Source organism: Alnus glutinosa, chromosome 12 (genome assembly GCF_958979055.1).
Source record: "Alnus glutinosa chromosome 12, dhAlnGlut1.1, whole genome shotgun sequence".
Lineage (NCBI taxonomy): Eukaryota > Viridiplantae > Streptophyta > Magnoliopsida > Fagales > Betulaceae > Alnus > Alnus glutinosa.
In genome coordinates, this window is record NC_084897.1 from 25,339,198 (window position 1) to 25,357,389 (window position 18,192).

Here is an 18,192-nt window from a genome sequence, read left to right on the forward strand (position 1 = left end):
GATCTTCGATCTTCCTCTTTTTTAATACTTAAATTTGCTATGTTTGTATGAGTCTTTCTTATCTGTTTTTTTCTTTTTTCTTTTTTCTTTTTCAAACAAATATATATATTAATTAAGAAATAACTCAAAACATAAAAAAGTAATTCTTACATGCGAGGGATGGTGATAGCATATGGTGTTTTTGTTTTATGGGACATGTACGTCGTAGGAATCTATAATAGGCACGCAAACAATCCCAACACTAACTCATTTAAAAAGAAAAAAATCAAATTGAGCTTCGGCAGCACTCTCTACTCTCGTTAGCTTCTGAAAATTTACACAAACAATTATCCTTATTTTCTTCAACAAGTGTTATTTATACTACATACACATTGGACGTGAAATTTATGCATATATATAAGACAATACATAAATCCCACAGCTAATGTGAACGTCTATACAATTGTAAATATCATTAGCCATTTTCTTCGATAGCTCTGAAAATATTGCAAAGATTTGAGGCCACCATCGGGCACCATGCACTATTTTCTAAACCAGCTCTTTTGGACTATGTTAGCTCATCCCTCAATGGCGTGTACAATATTACTTTCACTTTATTTATTCAACTTTTTTTGCTTTCAAGGGTTGGACATAGCAAATGATCAGCAGTGAATAAGACAGGACAACCCATTAGCTAAGGATCAGCCACGGCACCGACCAACTCAATGTTTGGCGTACGAGAATCCACGTACACTACAATTAGGCCAGTCGACTTTTAACAGCTTATATAAGAAATAAGAATAGATAATCAAATAAAAAAAATAAAGATAAAACGAAATAAAAATAAATAAAAGATAAAAAAAATTTATGCGGTTCGGTCTATAATTTACATCTATACGATAAAGTTCAAAAAATTATATTATACTCTTATTTCTCTTGATAAATTTACAATACAAATGATCCTTATTTATCAAAGAAAATACAAAAAAAAAAAAAAGTATAAAAGAAGATTAAATCAAATTAGAGTTAAATGTATTCCATTATGATTTGATTACAATCGATCAATTATATAATCTCATATATTTTCCAACCATATCCAATCACAATTATATGAAAAATATATTCTCTAACAATAAATTATCATGCCCACCTATTCTACATAGTCCTAGTGTTGAGCTCACCTGACCTCGAGTACGCGGTGTTGGGCAAACTTAACATTGGAGAGAAAAAGAAAGTGATGGAAAGGCCTTGGTGGGCCATGGCCTCCCTTGACTCTCAATTTTTTTCTTTAAAAAAAATTCTATTAAGTTAAATAAATATATGTATCTTTTAAGTTTAAAAATGAGGTTTGACCTTATTAGAAATAGATTTGTCTCTTCATTCACATTTGGTTCCTCCAATGAAACGTTGGGGGGGTTGAGGGAGCTAGAGATATGGATGGAAGCTTAAAGTTAAGTTTAGGTGGGGGATGAGAAAGATATGGTACGTGTGAAGGGGACGTGCGGCCTTTTGATAGTTTTCTTTCAATTTAGTGATGAGGATAAAAAGGAAGGCAGTTGGATATGATATCATTGATTTGTGATATGTATGTCTGGCAGAGGATTTTATTTTTTTATTTATTTTTATCTTCATATTTCGACAACTTGATGTATGAATAACATCAGCTTGAGGTAGAGCCGATGTCCCACTCCCATGTTTGATTATGATGTTCTAGTGTCGATGCTTTGCCTTGAATAGGACCCACCCTTTTGAACATCAAGTTAGATTTTTGGCATCCATTTATCCAAACTCAAATATTGTAGAATTTCCTGCTGGAGTTATGCTAATCACATGAGATGCAAGGTTTCACCTTTTTTCCGTAGACTAAGAAAACAAAGAATAAAAAATAAAGTAAATGGATGATTTACAACTATTTCATCCTTTGAAAGGGTGTTCGACCGCTTCAAAGAGATGATTGGAGTGGTTGGCCACCACGTGAGTATAGTTAATTGGAATGGTTTGACCACTTTTAAGAAGGGTATAAAGAGATGATCGGTCGCAAATCATCGGAAGTGGTCGCATCACCTCTTGAACCATCGAAACCGGCTGGCTATTTTCAAACCTTCGAGATTGATCACACCAACCCTTAAATCCTCGAGATTGATCACACCGACCCTCAAATTCTCAAGGCAGATTGTCACTCCCGAACCTTCGAAAGTAGCTATGAGCCGTTTGAGATGGTGTGTGCCCGGAGGGCAATGGCAGACCTACATGGGGGCTAGGGGGGCTTGGCCCCCCCCCAACCCCCAGAATTTTTCTCAAAAAAATAAAAAAATTCTAAAATAAATAAAATTTTGTCCTTAATTTTGTTTACTTTTTTAGGTTTGCCCCTCCAATTTTTTTTTCTTTCAATTTGACCCTCTCATATTTGCAAGGCTGGGTCCGCCACTGCCGAGGGGGTGACCACCTCTTTGAGATTGAGTGGGAAAGGGGCATGTAAAGTGGTGAAGCCGCAATGAATCCTTTCAAGAACCTTGGATTCGTTTGACTTCTCGAGTGCTCGCACATGATAAAAACGAGAATTATTATTTCGCCACCGCGGCCCAAGCAATACAAGGAAAATATTATATACATATTATTAAGCATAAAAGCAAGTTTGGGGATGATGGGATTGGGCTAGAGTCCAGATTGGCTGCTGAAAGGACGTTGTCTTTCATTGCTAAATTCAAAACCTGGTTATTCAACCAGTGCTTCTTTTCTTTCTTTCTTTCTTTCTTTTTTTTTTTTTTTTTTTTTTTTTTTTTTTTTCTTCTTCTTTTTTTTTTTTTTTTAATTTTTTTAATTTTTAATTTTTTTATTTTTAAATTATTACTCACAAGGAAAGCTCTACTAATTGTGTGTTTTGTATGTTAAGCACAACGAAGATATGCCTAACATGGCGTCCCGCAGAAGATTGAAATATACAAAATTAAGATACCCACAATCATCAATGGAATTGGTGATTGAGATCTCAACTAACAATAAATGGGAGAAAGCATTTATGAAATTTATTTGTTTAAAAAGTGGCTTAAAACCTATTCGGACAGATGAAATTACATAAAAACTCTTTTACATTTACTATTCGAATGGTTAGTAATCCAAACAACAAAATATCTCAAAATCAGGAGTCCGAGGGCATGGTCTCCCTCTTTTATAATTTTTTTCTTAAAACATATATATATATATATATATATATATATATATACACACACACTAAAGATTAGTCATTGTCTATCAAAAATGGGCTTGACCTTTTAACCATGCTTTTACACCGGACTTGAAATCCAGATCCATAACTGCGCACAATAGTCAATATTATTGTGCGCAGTTATGGATCAGGATTAAACACTAGTTGTTAGCCCCATATATATATATATGAGATGGGTTTCACATACATAAGTCTCCCACCAAATATAAGTGTGGATGTACATAATATGTATAAAAAAATCTGTGCAAATATCATTTGTCTTCTAGAAGAGTTGAACAACCATGGTGCCATGGGTCCAAAGATCTGCCAAATTCAATTGGAAACATATGTATATGTGGAACCGACACTTCGCTGTTTGCTAGAATTGGTCTTGTCTTTGTCGTCTTTCGATTGTTTTAGCCAGATTTTCATAGACCATGCCTGTAAAACAACTCCACGCTTTTCCAGCCTCTTGAACCCTGCGAAGAATTGCGAAATTAGCCATTCACGGCTTGATTCTTTCGTAGCCTAATTCAATTCAGTTTACTTTTGGTCTCAATATTCAAATCAATTTTCTTTTTGGTTAGATTTTAAGTGTGTTTGGCTGCGTAGACAAAAAGTGTAATTTTAAACCGAATCTCAATAAATAGATCATTTGCATTTGCGTTTTTTTAAAAAAAAAATTGGGATTTGAAAACGTAAAAAATTTGCGTTTCCAAACTGTAGGTAAGGGTGTGCTTTTTTTTTTTTAAAGGCTAAAATGTGATTTAAAGATCAAATTGCGATTTTGTCAAACGCTTAATTGCATTTTTAAAAATCTTGCTTTAAAATCTCTATTTTTAAATCACACTTTTGAAAATCGCAAATCCAAACAAACCATTTCTACAAATGATGGATAGCCGAATTCGCTCTATTTTGTATAAATGAAGGACAAACGTTACAAAATCTAGACTATTCATTTAAAGGAACATTCCAGATTATAGGTATTACACAAGTACAACACCTTAGGTACTACAGCAACGTTCGAATAGGCTTAGGCTCAGGCTCAAGCTCGGCTTAAGATTAGTTCATTTATTAAATGAACACAGCTTGAACAAAAATTTGGGTTCATTTATTAAACGAACCGAACTCGTATAAACCCAATCCGACTCGTATAATTTTATTTATCTATTTTTTTTTATAATATTTTTTTTAATTTTGTAATGAGAACATATTAAGTATTTAAAAACATAAATGATTTCTCTTTGTAATGTATAAATATAGTATGAATTATTGTACCTACGAGTTTCATATCAGTGGCGGACCCAGCCTCCCAAATATGGGAGGGCCAAATTGAAAGAAATAAAATTTGAGGGGCAAAACTAAAAAAAAATAAACAAAACAAAAGGCAAAATTTTATTATTATTATTTTTTTTTATTTTTTTTTTTAGAAAAATTTTGGGGGTTGGGGGGACCCCCTGGGCCCCATATAGGTTCGCCATTGCTTCATATAGATGTGTATGTGTGGTGTGCAGTGTATATATATATATATATATACACCATAAGATAAACATATAAACTTGATATTAGATTCTTTAATATTTAATACTCGGCTCAACTTGATTACGGCCTTAAGTCCATACATTTATCTTATTTTTATCTATTGTGCTGATGTGACATGGTGTAATAACCCCTCGATCAATATATATATATATAGAGAGAGAGAGAGACTACCACATCAAAATGGTGAGATAAAATGTGATATATAACATTTCTTTTTCACCAAATATTGCTAACCCAAAACTATAACTTGGGCATATCACTACATCAGGGCCATTCCTACAAAGAAGTCATAACTTGCACAACATGCATAAGCACAGGTTTGAGGGACAAAGATTTTCTCCATTTCACTTACAATAGAAATGAGTTATTTCATGTTTTTGATTTTATTTTGTTTCATTTAACGGTGTATACGATATTGTATCATTTAAAATTTTTAAATAGAACGACAAGATATTTACCGAATAGTTATTCATAAAAACAAAATAAAAATAAATAAATAAATAGCCTTATATACATGATAAAATAAAATCTTAACTATGAAATGGAGATGAACCTTTCAAGTGAAATAGAAAGGTTCCTTCCTATTCAAGGTTTTAGAAGGGCTGTCCTGTCCCTAAACTGCCCATTTCGATTAACCCCATAGAAAATTAATTTGGGATGATACACTCGTAAAGTATAAATACACATACACGATTTTCTAATCACTAAACCAGTGACATACACGCCAAGCTAAAAAGGAAAAAGAAGAAGAGGAGGAGAATATATGTACATGATATTGACTAGAAGCTATAACAACTCTATAAAGATGAGGTTATGGTTAAAAACTCTGCCATCGAATGCCACTAATGATCAGCAGCAAATAAACATGCAAATTCAAAAACAAGCACTTCCCCTTGTTATATTAGCTGTTTCAATTATTTCAAACTACATGCACTATATTACATGAAACAAATAGCTGGACCTTAACCGACTAAGGATTCTCTGCAACTCTCATCTCAATCTTAGTAGCCTAAATCATGTTGTGCTAAGCTAACAATCACCAAGCCTATTAGACCTGGTGGTTTTTTCTTGAATATGCAAATAATTCCACAAATCAAAATTTTCCATCAAGTTATTGCTTCTGGCACAAACAAGTTAAGCAAATAATTTCATGGAAGAACACCAAAAGAATTGGCCAAGAAAAGAAGTCAGTACAGCTATATGGGAAATGCTTTCTTGAGCCCCACTAACACTTGTCCAATTTTTTCTTGCTTCTCTAGTTCTATTCCTTCTTTTCAAACAAATAACATCTTCAAAAGAATGGACTATTCTTTTCTCGTTTTTGAGTTGTCCCCATTAATTTCCAAAACAATACAACACGTTTACATCAAGATGCGGAGTACAGCAAGGCCAACAGCAGAGATGGAAACAAGAGTACCTATGCAGTATTTTATCACGTCATATTTTGCTGCTTCCAATTGGGCCCTTAAAGCGTGGATTTCCTGATATTATACAATAAATATAAAATCAGAAACAATTACCAAAATGTTAATCAACCAAGCTCAAATCATTTTAATAAAGTTCATTGAATCTTACTCTTCTACAAAAGACACCTTAAGAGAAGAAGTTTGCTCAAGGCTTATAAAGTTCACAACCCAAGTATACCTTGGCAATGTGAGACTCTTAACACTCCCCCTCACGTGTGACACTATTGTCCAAACACGTGTACAACGGAAGGGAATGCCCAATATTGTCCAAGGCCCTGAAGCTCTGATACCATAATAAAGTTCATTGAGCCTTACTCTTTCACAAAAGGCACCTTAAAGGAAAAGATTTGCTCAAGACTTATAAAGCCTACAACCCAAGTATACCTTGACAATGTGGAATTCATAACACATTTCTCAATTTAACTTGCATCACTTACCCGATCAAGTTTATTTGTGAGGTTATTAGTTTCAGCATTCTGATTTGCTAGCTCATCACGTATCCTCCTGCACTAGTATTGACAAAGAATATAACACTGAAAGCAACAAAAATTAAACTAACTTAGAGGTTCTTAATGCTCAGAACATAAGAAATTTAGGTATGTCATTTTCCTTACCCCCTTTCAAGATTCAAATCCAACCGCTGCCCAGCAGTGACTTTGTCGATTTCATACCTGTGTCATATTTGCTCAATGAAGATAAAGAAAGAACAAACAAAATATTCACATGGTGGCAGACAGAAATCAATTGCACAGTAACTATATAAATCAGACCTCAATTCACTTCGCATCTTTTCTATATCATTCCGAAGCTTTTCGGTCTCATGTTGCAACAAAGAAAAATGGTGTCCCTGCATTATACGTTGTTCAGAGAAATTATCAACAGAATCATTCAGGGAAAACTTCAATAAGAGTACATCTTTCTCATAATTAGGATTTCAATAAGATAATTTATCAACAAAATCAAGCAAAAGGAACTGAATTTCCAAATTTTTAAACTGTGTTCTCAAGAACTGTTTAGAGGGGTAACAAGGAAACATTATATATTATCTTTCAACATTCTTCAGACTAATACCATGTTCATCTAAAATCACAAAACTGGAGAAATTCTTAGATGCTGAAGCCAATGAGAGGAAGTGAATCACCATTGATTTATAGATATATGTAGAAAGGAAATAAAAAAAGTACAGGCTTTCTAAATGCCACGTCAGTTTCAAGGACAGTGAATTCAACCGTATCTACAGCCTAATTGTGATCCTCGGTGTTGATTTAATCTCCAACCTCACCCAGAAAAGGAGTGGAGTTCACTCAACCTAAATTCCCCGTTTTAAGCAATTAAAATGTCGCTTGAACCAGCAATATATAGGAAATCCTCTTTGTTTGACCTACTCCTGGATTGTGATCCCAAAATCAGACAAAGAACCTCAAGATTCATGATGTTCAATTCTTCACAGAAGCCAAGACACAGAACAGATGCTATGTGGATTGACTTCTACGGACACGCATACATACGAACCACACAAATCTCAAGAATAAAATCATGACTACTATAAAGGTTGTTTGATGTGTCCAGAAATTAGTGTTTATGGCCATCATAAACATTGTTTAGGATCTACAAGCAACATCCAAAATCTCCAGCTGCCCATGATCAAGACATTCCATATTCATCTCAGAAGTATTTCGTTGAACCTCACTAAATGAACATTAGTTTTTTTTTTTTTCAGACAAGAGGGGGAAAAGAAATGGTCAAACTATTCTATTGAAGCCCAAAATGTAAAGTCTTAAAACTAGTCGATACCTGTGAGCTTTGGACTTCGGATTGGAATTTGGACAGATTGGAATCTTGAATCATTTCAATCTACAGACATAAACAGACACCAAGTAGGAAGTTAGAATTAAAGAGGAAACAAAAAAAAAAAAAGAGACGGCAATTGTGACCGCATAGACTTAAATACTTCATTTAGAAACCATCTTACATTAATTAATTGACGAATGCAAAAACACACGTAGGAGTTAACTACCATGGAGAAAAAAATACCTTCTGCATCTCTCCCTTTGAAACAAATGAATGAGACACATTTTCCAAGCTGTCATTCAAAACCTCGGTTATGGCAGCTGTTATAGCCTCGGCTTGGTTTGATGGCACGCCTTGTCCCTCTAATTTCCTAACCTAGAAAGTATGCAGCACTGTCATTTTCTAACTCTTAAACAATAGGGCAAGAAATAAATTAAGCTGCCATCCAATTCCCATTTCCATTATTTTCAAAATTGTAACTCTATTGGTAGAGTAATGCTATACACCACACTTTTATCCTACTATGTTGCAATGTGAATCAACCATTGGGATTTTTTTTTAACAATGACTGATTGGCAATGCCACATCAGCATAGTGGCATAATAGTGGGATAAAGTATAGTTTCATGCATTATTCTTTTGCAATACTAAGTAAATGCAACAGAGAAAGCAGTCACCTATGCTCTTTTTCATATTCCCAAAATGCAAAGCAACAAAAACCATACAACTTTATATCATTTCCATTCACACCCCAATGCATTTTCTCGGCAAGCAAACAAAGATTAATAGCACCCAATATTAAAAAAAAAAAAAGAAAAAAAAAAGGTTAAGAAAGAGCAAAGAAATTACTAGGGCTAATGTGTCAACGAGAAACAACCGCTTTCCATTCGATTGCACAAGCTGAGAAATTTGCCTACAATGCAGATGCCTATATGGAAAAACCGAAGCCAAAGAAGCCGATAACGGATCGCATATTGAAGTTGAAGCAAACCCTCTAAATCCGGTTATCCCCAGCTTGGTTTCCAATTGTCCCCACCGCCTACAAGCCGCAGCAGCGGCCATTCGATTCCGCAAACAAAATCCCCAAATTGCTCGAAAACAATCCAAGCCCTAAAAAATCCACCAATTCCGCCACAGAAATCAAATCTTCTCCCCAAAAAACGACACGCTACAATTAAAGAGATTCGTCGAAAAAAGTACAAGTAAAACAATGAACCAGACGCGTACGACACTATTCCATTATTTTCTAACCAAATTTTCTCGAAAACCAAACGGAGAATAAGGATGAAAATCGGAGAAAAAAAAATTAGGGCTATCCAAGGAACATTTAATTTGAAAGGCACTACTACGTACCTCTACTCCTATTGACGATCGAGGAAGACTGCTACAGAGAGATTTTCAGGACGAGACAAAACAGGAATAGGCTTGTCCTCGTTTTGGACGTTGACGATCTTATCCTCGTAACAGTTAAAGGGCATTGCTCATCTTTCTCGAGATCAGAGAAGTTGGCGAAACGATTTCGCGTCGTCGCTTCTTTCCAAGGAATTTCTTTTTCGAACGAAATGGTTGACGCTCAATGTTTTGCGCCCAACAGAAGAAGAGAAAGAAAGGCTTGCTTCAGAATGAGTATAAAGCAGCTGCAGCGTGGATCCAGCAGTTAACTCAACCGAAATGTTGTTGTTTTCTTTTTCTTTTTCTTTTTAAGTATTTTTTTTCACAACTTTTATAAAAATTTTAACAATTTCTTTTTAAAAATATCGAGCATCGAATATTTATGACTTACATAAAAAAAAAACAAATCTAATAATTAATTATAAAAAAGAAGAAGTTAAAATTGTGTAAAAATTGTGATAATCATTACTTTTTTCTTAATTCAATCTATAAAATTAAAATGTATTTAAGATATAATATATACATAATATAAAATATAAAAATATTTTTTTTAACACATGTTAATTTAATGATAAATGAATAAATAAAAAATTGGGAGGCAAAACTAAAAAAAATAAAAATTATGAATAAATTTTATTATTATTATTATTATTTTTATTTTAAAAAAATCTTAGGGCTTGGCTCTGCCATTAAATATAATTTATATAAAATTTCTTACAAACTGATTTGTAAAAAAAATTTGTCCGACTTTGTCCTTCACGTCGCCTCCCCCATTTGGCAAGAACTTATGGAAATGGGGCCTGCGGTTTAAGAATTTCTTAAGAAAGACCCTTTGTACCGTCCATATCTCCAAAAACCGAAGCAAGTGCCTTAGATCTTCTTCATATTTTTGATATATTTTTTTTAATTCTAATATAATAAAAATAAGCAATAACACTTGCCCATTTTTATTTATAATTTTACCTTTTCATTTTCACTCGATTCATAAAACTTATTTCAACCTAATTCAATTTTTTTTTTCGATCCAACCCAACCGAAACTTCACCCATGATGAAGGAGGAGGAAAAGGCTCGACCAAGACCTGGGAGATCATAATTAGCTCATTCCAAAAGCTGAGATGAACCCTTTGTTCCTAGAGCCACAAGGATTGACACGATCTCTTTACCTTTCTTAGGTTTCCTGACCTCAGTTCATTTATCCTCGAAATTAACCTTATTCGAAGCAGAAAATTTGGAGGGAAATTTTGTTGTTAAGGCTGCAGTTAAAAAGATACTATTAATTAATATTTTAGGAAATCCATTCTTGTCAATGAAAAAACTAACAATAATTGTGAAGAAAAAAAAAACTAATAACAGAGATTTTGTGCATTTTTCAGGTATAAAAACTTTGGTAGGCAAATATTTGTCGGGGAAAATATCATTTTAACCCTTCAAATTACCATATGTTTTGCATCTAGTCCCACAAACTGCCAACACTCTTAACTCCGGCCCCCTAAACTGCCAAAACCTTTAAAAAATGTCTCATTTTACAAAATATCTACATATTACCTCTGCGACGTGTTATTTTTCAATAAAAGTAATAAAAAAAAAATTAAAAACTAAAATTTTATTTTTATTTTTATTTAAGAAAAAATATATAAAAAATATGGTGTTTTGGGGTGATTGCCGCTTGGGGAGGGGGATGGCTGTGCACCACCCACCGACCCCCTAGGTGTGGATTTCGGGCCACCCCAAAATCCACTTGGGGTGGCCCGAAAGCCACCCCCGGCCCCAAGGGTGGCCACGTGCCACCCCCCGAGCCCTAGGGGTGGCTCGCAAGCCCACCCCATTTTCCTTTTTTTTTTGGAAAAAAAAAAATTAAGTTTTTTTAGTTTACTTTTTTTTTTTAGTTTTTACTTTTTTTTAAAAAAAAAAAAAATTAATTAATTGACAAATGACACGTAACATGGGTAATATAGGAATATTTCGCCAAATATGATATTTTTCAAAGATTTTAGTAGTTTTGAGGGTCGAAATCAGAGTATTGACAGTTTGTGAGACTAAACGTAGAACATTTGATAATTTAAAAAGCTAAACTATAATTTTCCCTATTTGTTATAAGCATTGTTATTGCTTAATTATAAGCAAATAGAGAACAACTAAAATGTACTGTCATTTGTAAGAGAATCTCAAGCGTAGGCCCAAGTTTCCATTCACGTGTCCCACGATCCCAATCAAACACGTTTTGGAGGCTAGCAAGTTTCCATTCACGTGTCCCACGACCCCAATCAAACATGTTTTGGAGGCTAGCTAGGTTATACATTAGAGTAATGGAGGCTAACTAATACATTACAGTATTCTGTACATCAAGACATATAAGATAAGATGTGGAACTCATGAGACGGCATACGTGGATCTCGCATTCATGAAACTTACCTCCAATGTATTTTAGTATAGATTTGATAACTAAAACAATGTGAAAATAACATATTCCCATACATTAATTATCGAGCATTTGCTGCATGTCACATCATAATTTGATGGCAATGGGTTGTTTTAGCTCAAGGTAAATCAAACCTTTGAACTTGGCAAGGATATTTGAAATGGATATTATTTAGTCATAATTTTAATTTAATGTATTTAACGATATACATTATGTCATATTATTTAAATTTTTTTAAAAAAAGAGTGCCAATATTGATTTTATGTATCCACCAACTTTAAATCATCTATTAAATATGCAAAAATACAATTATGCACCTTAAAATCTTCAAACTATCCAATATTTTCAGTTTGTTCTCACTATTAACATTTTCTGTTAATTTGGACACAAAATGTGTCAAGTGATCCATGCATGATTAAAATTGTCAATTATGCCCTCTATTAGATATGTGAAAAAAGACATTTATACACCTTAAATTAAAAAAATTAAGCCATAACAACCAAGCTGGTCGACAACCCTTGCTATGGGCCACCATTATTTAGACATGGACATGGAATAAGATCCTCTCCATTTCAAATTAAATGGATGCTATCCATTTTATGGTAAAGATTTAAAATTAATACATCTAATGATTTACATAATTTCACATTATTTAAAATTTTAAAAAACGTGTCAATATCAACTTCATATACACCGTTAGATGCACCAACTTCAAATCTTGACATTTCATTTAAAATAGATAGTATCAATTTCATTTAATGAAATAGAGAGGATCCTTTTCCCATGGGCATAGGTGATCGCCAACCGAAATCTAGCTTAGTGCCGTGTTATTTTCATTCTGATAAATATCTCTGCTTCAGATTAACCTGAAATCGCAACAATGACCTAACAAAGCTATGTCTCAAAGAACATTGCCTTCAAAATACCCTTACAATGATTTTCCAAATTGGATGACTACCACCATCCAAGTGACCGGTACCCTCGAAACTCATGGAAGACTGAGATTAAGATCCACCCGAGCATCCCCACCGACCAGTGCTAATCTTTTGGCCTTTGCAACAAGAGTAATGCTACTTTTCACGCCATTTATCACACTCATTTCATACATGCCAATGTAACATGTTTTAAATAGCTTCTTATACCAATCACTTTGAAACAAAAAAAAAAAACAAACAAACAAACAAACAAAAACATAAAGAAAGCTACTTAAAACACAATATATAATCCGATGTGAAGGGCGTATGATGAGTAGCATTACTCTTGCAACAATGTGTCCCGAGGTTCAGTTACCATGCAAGAAGACAAGTTTGTAGCTAGTAGATAAAAACCTGGAATAACTGACGCTTTGCTTCTGGTGCTACAGAGAACAGGCCAAGGCCTCATCCGTTCGCCAATCTGCTGGAGAGAAACATTAGCTTATCTCTATCCTGTCAGAAAATTTGCACCAAGAGACAAATGGATCACCTTCTGCATAGGTGGTGTGATTATCAGACAATGAACAATGACATTAATGCTTTTCTATTGTAAAGCGAGAGCATTTCAGGGAACTGTAACATTATCAATATGGCCCAATTTGGTTAGCATGACTAGCTTATTGTATCATACAGGAGAACATTGACACCCCTACTCCCCACCCGGGCACAACAATATTGATACAAAGAGACAATCATATCCATAAATATGAGGCTCTTGTGCTTCACCAGTAATGAAACCCCTTTTCTAGCTCTCAAACTTTGTGTTGTGAAAAGGGGATGGAGGGGTGTCTAAAGGAAAACAATCCAGGACTGGAAAGTGAATGGCACAAGTCTGGGATAAAGCTAATTCCTGCCGGTTTGATATTTTTCGAACTCTATTCCTTTTTTCAATGACCATCTTACTTTGGTCGCTTTCCGTAGGGGTACAGAATATCATCAAGTCTCTCCTTTATGGAGTTCCCCACTTTACGCATGTTCCTGGCCACCCCTGATGCAATCAGATTTGCATTCCTCGTAAACCTGCACTTTTGCATAAAAACCAGATAAGCTGAATTCGTTAACCCATCTATACAGCTTTCAGAAAATTAATGAGTCCCAGTTCATATTGAACACTGAAATTAAATCAGATTATATGCATGCCTGCTAAGAAAATCATCCGCCACAGAATGAGCTGGATAGTGTCTTCGAGGCTGAGGTAACTCACGAACTTCTTCTAGAAAACAAATCCCAAGATCCAAAAGATGATAATAAGTGACAAAATGACATCTTATATCACTGAAGAATTTCTCAAAATGACACAGATGTCTATACAGAAAATAAATCCAAATCAAGAAAGAGGATGTAAGTCACTACTTCGTATACATTCTGCAGCAATATTAGCAGAGAAATTATGTTTCACATTCTGTGGTACATCTCCCATCCATATTTTTTTCAAGATGAATTGAGATGGATGGGAGATGTACCACAGAATATGAAATAACATTTCTCATCTTAGAATCATTTATAATATCCAGAAAATACCAGAGAAAATATTACAAAGAGTAAAGAAACTAGTAAAATAAGAATTGTTTATCTATTATGCCTTAACAAGAGACTGCCCTGCTTCGTCACTGTCCTGAATGGCATTATTTATCCTCCATATAGCTAGTAAGCATAGAAACTCATTATGAACCATGCTTCCTGCTAGTTAACTTATGAATCACTACGGAAACAAAGAGATCAAGCCTAAAAATAAGAACTATGTCAATACTTTTGACTAACATGCCACTGTTTGAGTAAATATCACATATTATATTTTACCTCCATTTTTAGTCTTAAAAAAGTACGGTTAAAAATGCAGATTTTAGATTAACTAATCTGAAAAAGGCAAACAATGTTGACCTTGGCAGGCAATGGTGGCCAGATATTGACTGCCATTGCCTACCATTGCAAAGGTGACTACCTTAACCTGAAAGAAGTATACAAATAAAAGAAAAAGTAATTAACCCCAAGGGATTGGCTCAAGTGGTAAGGGTCTTGGTCTTTATGGTAATCCCATGAGGTCTAAGATTCAAATCCTCTTCAGTGCAAACAATTCCTTAGGATCAGTCCACCGACAAAACTAAAGTATTACCAGATCGTGTGGAGGGGGCGCTTTACACAGGTTTAAGGTTTACTAACAGAGGTGGGTACATGAAGTGCCTCTGCCTTGGAGGGGTTCCTCGTAGTAATAGTAATAGTATTACTATTATAGTAATCCCATGAGGTCTAAATTCGAATCCCCTTGAATGTAAACAATTCCTTAAGGTCAATCCGCCGGCGAAGCTAAAGTATTATCCGATCATGTGGAGGGGGCGTTTTACACGGGTCTGAGGTTTATTGATAGAGGTGGGTACATGAAGTGCCCATGCCTTGAAGGGATTCCTTGTAGTAATAATAATAACAATAATAAAAGAGTTACTTCTGTCGGTTGCGTGGGTAACAAAGCCACACACAAATGGCCACTCAAATGCCTAGCTTCGTTTGTTCCACAATTTCATCGCACTATGATCGGGCTGGTGATGCTACCGAAGTTGTACAAACTAAAGTAGATTGTACAAGTGAGTGGATTATGTTTATTTTATTTGATTGGTGAGATTTGATTGTAAGCCAATCCTTCTCCACCACCAATTTCAAAGAAATTGGTACACAAAATGAGATTGAAACAATGAGAATATGAAACCTTGGAGTGCCCACATTTAAAAATTAATTAAAACTCACATTATTTGAATTTAACCACTCAACCAGTATGAGCAAATAAGCGAAATAAAATTTATTTCTTTAACACGAGCACCATCTAGACCATGGGTCAACTGCACCCAACCTAACACGAAAGTTTCAAGGGTCAAAATGGGTTGTCAAAGTCAAGCTTTGAGAGTTTGTTCGAACGGACCCAATGCCCGTTCGAATGGGGTCTGTAGAAATCCATGTGATCCATGAATTCAGACAGAATGCATTGGTTGAAGGTTCAGTCTGAGATAGTTATTAAGATTATTATTGCCATATCATGTTATTAGAATAATGTTTCATGTTGTAGCCTATAAAAGGCATGTTTTGGGCTTTCTTTAGAGAATTTGAGAATTAAGTTTGCTTGAATTTTAACTTTGGCTTTCAAGAAGAGAATTTTGTTCATATTCGTTATGCATCTCTTAGGTAATTTTCCATTTGAGGGTCCGTTTGAGTTTGCGATTTCAAAAAGTGCGATTTAAAATAACGATTTTAAAATGTGCAATTTGAAAAAAGTGATTTTTAAATCGCAGTTTAATCTTTAAAATCGCAAATTAGCCTTTAAAATTCTGCGTTTTCAGGAAAGCATCATCTTACCTGCAATTTGAAAAAAACAGATTTTCTGGGTTTTCAAATTGCAATTTTTAAAAACGCAGTTCCCAAACAATTTATGTTCTGCGATTTGGTTTAAAATCGCATTTATTGTCTACAAAATCGTTATTCCAAACACACCCTGAGTGATGAGCTTAGGGCTTGCTTAGTATCACATGCTGATTTTCCTTGAGTTGTGAATATGTTAATTTTGTATTTGAGTGGTGAGTTTTGATCTTGGTGTTGTTATCATTCATGATTGCATGGTGTTTTCTTTTCAAAAAAAAAATTCCCAGCATTACAACCACCTAGGAATTGCTTGAAGACCTTGGCCAAACTGTAGCCAAAATATTACCAAGATCTTCATCAAGACCAAATAAAAAAAAGCATAAACCCAAATTTTTTTCCTTACCTTCTCTATTATGAATATGAGCAGGAGTAGAAGCAGGTCCATCTGCAGAAACGCTTCTGTCCACTAAAATCTGCAGTAACTCATATCTGTAAGAGTTAAATTCTAGATTCTAGATTAAAGGTAACCAGATCCACTAATCATAGCAATGAACGAGGCCAAGTCAACAATCAATTGCATTAAACTCCTAACCTTTCAACATTCACAAACCGAAATGCACATGCACATACAAACAAACACACACACAGAGAGAGTACAACCTCAAGGCCAACACAGACCGGCAGTTCAGCTTTTTCCGCTTGCTTATCAACCCCAGGGTCATTTCCAGCTCTATCCAAGTAGACAGAGTAACCAACACAAGCATAATTGAAATCAGTAAGACCTCTGCCTTCTTTAGAAGCTTCAATCTCCGTTTGTGAAACAATGTAGCCAGGTACTGGTCATTAAACAGAATGTTAGGTAACATCAAATTTATTTCATGGTACAAGTTCAAATTAACAAGAAAACGATGTGATTTTTGAAAATACAAATCTGATCAAGATCGATAATTTTCTGCCCTAAAAGTCATACTTGGTGCCTGTTTGGTATAGTGGTTTCAAAATGTGCGGTTAGAAAAAATAGTGATTTCAAAATGTAATTGACAAAAATGCGATTTAAAAAAATGCTGTTAAGGATTTGGTAAAACTGCAGTTCGACATTTTAAATCATGCATTTTTTAAAACACACCCCTTGCCTGCGATTTGAACACTTCACGGTTTTGTTTAAAAACCCATTTTTGTCTACGAAATCACAGGGGATCATTAATACAAGGATAATATCGTTACTGCACGGCACTGAAAGCGGCAACTTCCCTTGCACTTGATTAGCAGCGAATAAGCAAGATTAGCTCAAAGAAGACGAATATTTTCCAGCAAACAAAACTCCAAACTACAAATCAGTCATATAATAGATGATCATCACATATTCTTCGTGAACATGACCATAGAATTAGCCGAATGTTATAGTGCTATTATTGTGAGCCAATAATTAAATTGTGAAAATGCGCTTTATTTGATTGATTGTAGCAATTCAAATAGAGAGTATAATAAAAAAACACAATTGAGCTATAATTGTGAAATCGGAGCCAATTCCATAGAGAAATTAGATTCAGATTGGAACAAAGGAAAAGAAAAGCTAAGATAGGAAAACGGTGACCTTGTTGGAGGGTGCGAGAGATGCCGATGCAGCGAGGGTTGCGAGCTTTGGATTTGAGAGCGGAGTGGTAGTACAGATATCCCTTGCATGACTTTCCCTTTGGATTTGAGCCTATCACTTCGCTTTGGCTTTGGGGTTCATCTCCTCCCTCTTTTTCACTCCCATCCATGCTTCTCTCACTCCCTCAGCAGTATTCATCAAAAAAAACTCTCTCTCTCTCTCTCTCTCACAGCAGAATCGAAAGTTGGAAACGACGTGGCTTCTGCAGAGCCCCATTTGTCTTTTCACCCCCATTTTTTAAACAAAGTTTTTTGTTTTCTTGCTAATTGCTATAGATTCTTTTGGAAGATAGTGGAAAGAATCTATTTTAGAAGATTAATGATTAACTATCATTTAAATATACAATTTTTTACCATTTTGTTTATGTAACAAGATAGTTATCTACTACTTTTTAAGTTTTTTTATTTTTTAAAAATAAATTAAG

General features: G+C 34.6%; 2 protein-coding genes across 6 annotated transcripts; both read right to left on the reverse strand.

Annotated features, from left to right (window-relative positions):
* Positions 1–5,558: 5,558 nt before the first annotated feature.
* On the reverse strand, positions 5,559–9,620 carry LOC133852776 (protein FMP32, mitochondrial). Of its 2 annotated transcripts, none has more exons than XM_062289527.1 (8): positions 9,336–9,620; positions 8,832–9,150; positions 8,227–8,358; positions 7,987–8,046; positions 6,963–7,039; positions 6,807–6,863; positions 6,630–6,696; positions 5,559–6,207 (listed from the first exon to the last, which is right to left on the reverse strand). In XM_062289527.1, the coding sequence occupies exons 2-8, from the start codon at positions 9,042–9,044 to the stop codon at positions 6,088–6,090; spliced, it is 726 nt and encodes a 241-aa protein (XP_062145511.1). In that variant the 5' UTR covers positions 9,045–9,150; positions 9,336–9,620; the 3' UTR covers positions 5,559–6,087. The 2 variants fall into 2 exon arrangements, with proteins under 2 accessions (XP_062145511.1, XP_062145510.1); XM_062289526.1 differs by having other exon boundaries at positions 8,832–9,092; positions 9,336–9,619.
* A 2,963-nt stretch (positions 9,621–12,583) lies between these two features.
* Positions 12,584–17,982, reverse strand: LOC133851768 (uncharacterized). 4 transcript variants are annotated; one of them, XM_062288340.1, is made up of 6 exons: positions 17,709–17,982; positions 16,775–16,950; positions 16,518–16,587; positions 13,910–13,976; positions 13,673–13,789; positions 12,584–13,222 (listed from the first exon to the last, which is right to left on the reverse strand). In XM_062288340.1, exons 1-6 carry the CDS (start codon positions 17,875–17,877, stop codon positions 13,207–13,209), a joined length of 615 nt encoding a protein of 204 aa, XP_062144324.1. In that variant the 5' UTR covers positions 17,878–17,982; the 3' UTR covers positions 12,584–13,206. The 4 variants fall into 4 exon arrangements, with proteins under 4 accessions (XP_062144324.1, XP_062144323.1, XP_062144322.1 ...); XM_062288339.1 differs by having other exon boundaries at positions 13,910–13,979; XM_062288338.1 differs by having other exon boundaries at positions 13,910–13,982; positions 17,709–17,981.
* Positions 17,983–18,192: the final 210 nt, after the last annotated feature.